This window comes from Penaeus monodon, chromosome 30 (assembly GCF_015228065.2).
Source record: "Penaeus monodon isolate SGIC_2016 chromosome 30, NSTDA_Pmon_1, whole genome shotgun sequence".
In the NCBI taxonomy this organism is placed as follows: domain Eukaryota; kingdom Metazoa; phylum Arthropoda; class Malacostraca; order Decapoda; family Penaeidae; genus Penaeus; species Penaeus monodon.
Window position 1 is genome coordinate 14,555,861 of NC_051415.1, and position 288 is coordinate 14,556,148.

The following is a 288-nucleotide window of genomic DNA, read 5'->3' on the forward strand; positions in this document are numbered from 1 at the left end:
TTCAGAGTATCTTAGACAATCTAGAATGACAATACAAAAATTACCTGGGCGCTGGAGCACAACGTAGAAATCCAAACCAAAGATACCAATGGATGGGTCATACTTGATACCCAGGTCAATGTGCTCTTGAATTCCAAAACCGAAATTTCCATTCGCAGAGAAGTTGTCACGTCGCAACTCGTATTCACGAACCTGATAAGAGGAATGAATGCACTCTTAGTTCTTAATTCTTCCTGGCCACTTTTCTGCTAATACACATTAGCAATTTCTTCTCTTTATATTATGGTT

The 288-nt window shown here is 38.9% G+C and overlaps 1 protein-coding gene across 1 annotated transcript in view; it reads right to left on the reverse strand.

The window, feature by feature from the left end:
* The window catches only part of LOC119592537 (60S ribosomal protein L11-2-like), a 6,311-nt gene that overhangs the window by 409 nt on the left and 5,614 nt on the right, over nucleotides 1-288 (reverse strand). The window contains exon 4 of the mRNA XM_037941401.1: nucleotides 45-192. Coding sequence (XP_037797329.1) covers nucleotides 45-192 — 148 coding nt within the window. The remainder of the gene's footprint in view (nucleotides 1-44; nucleotides 193-288) is intronic.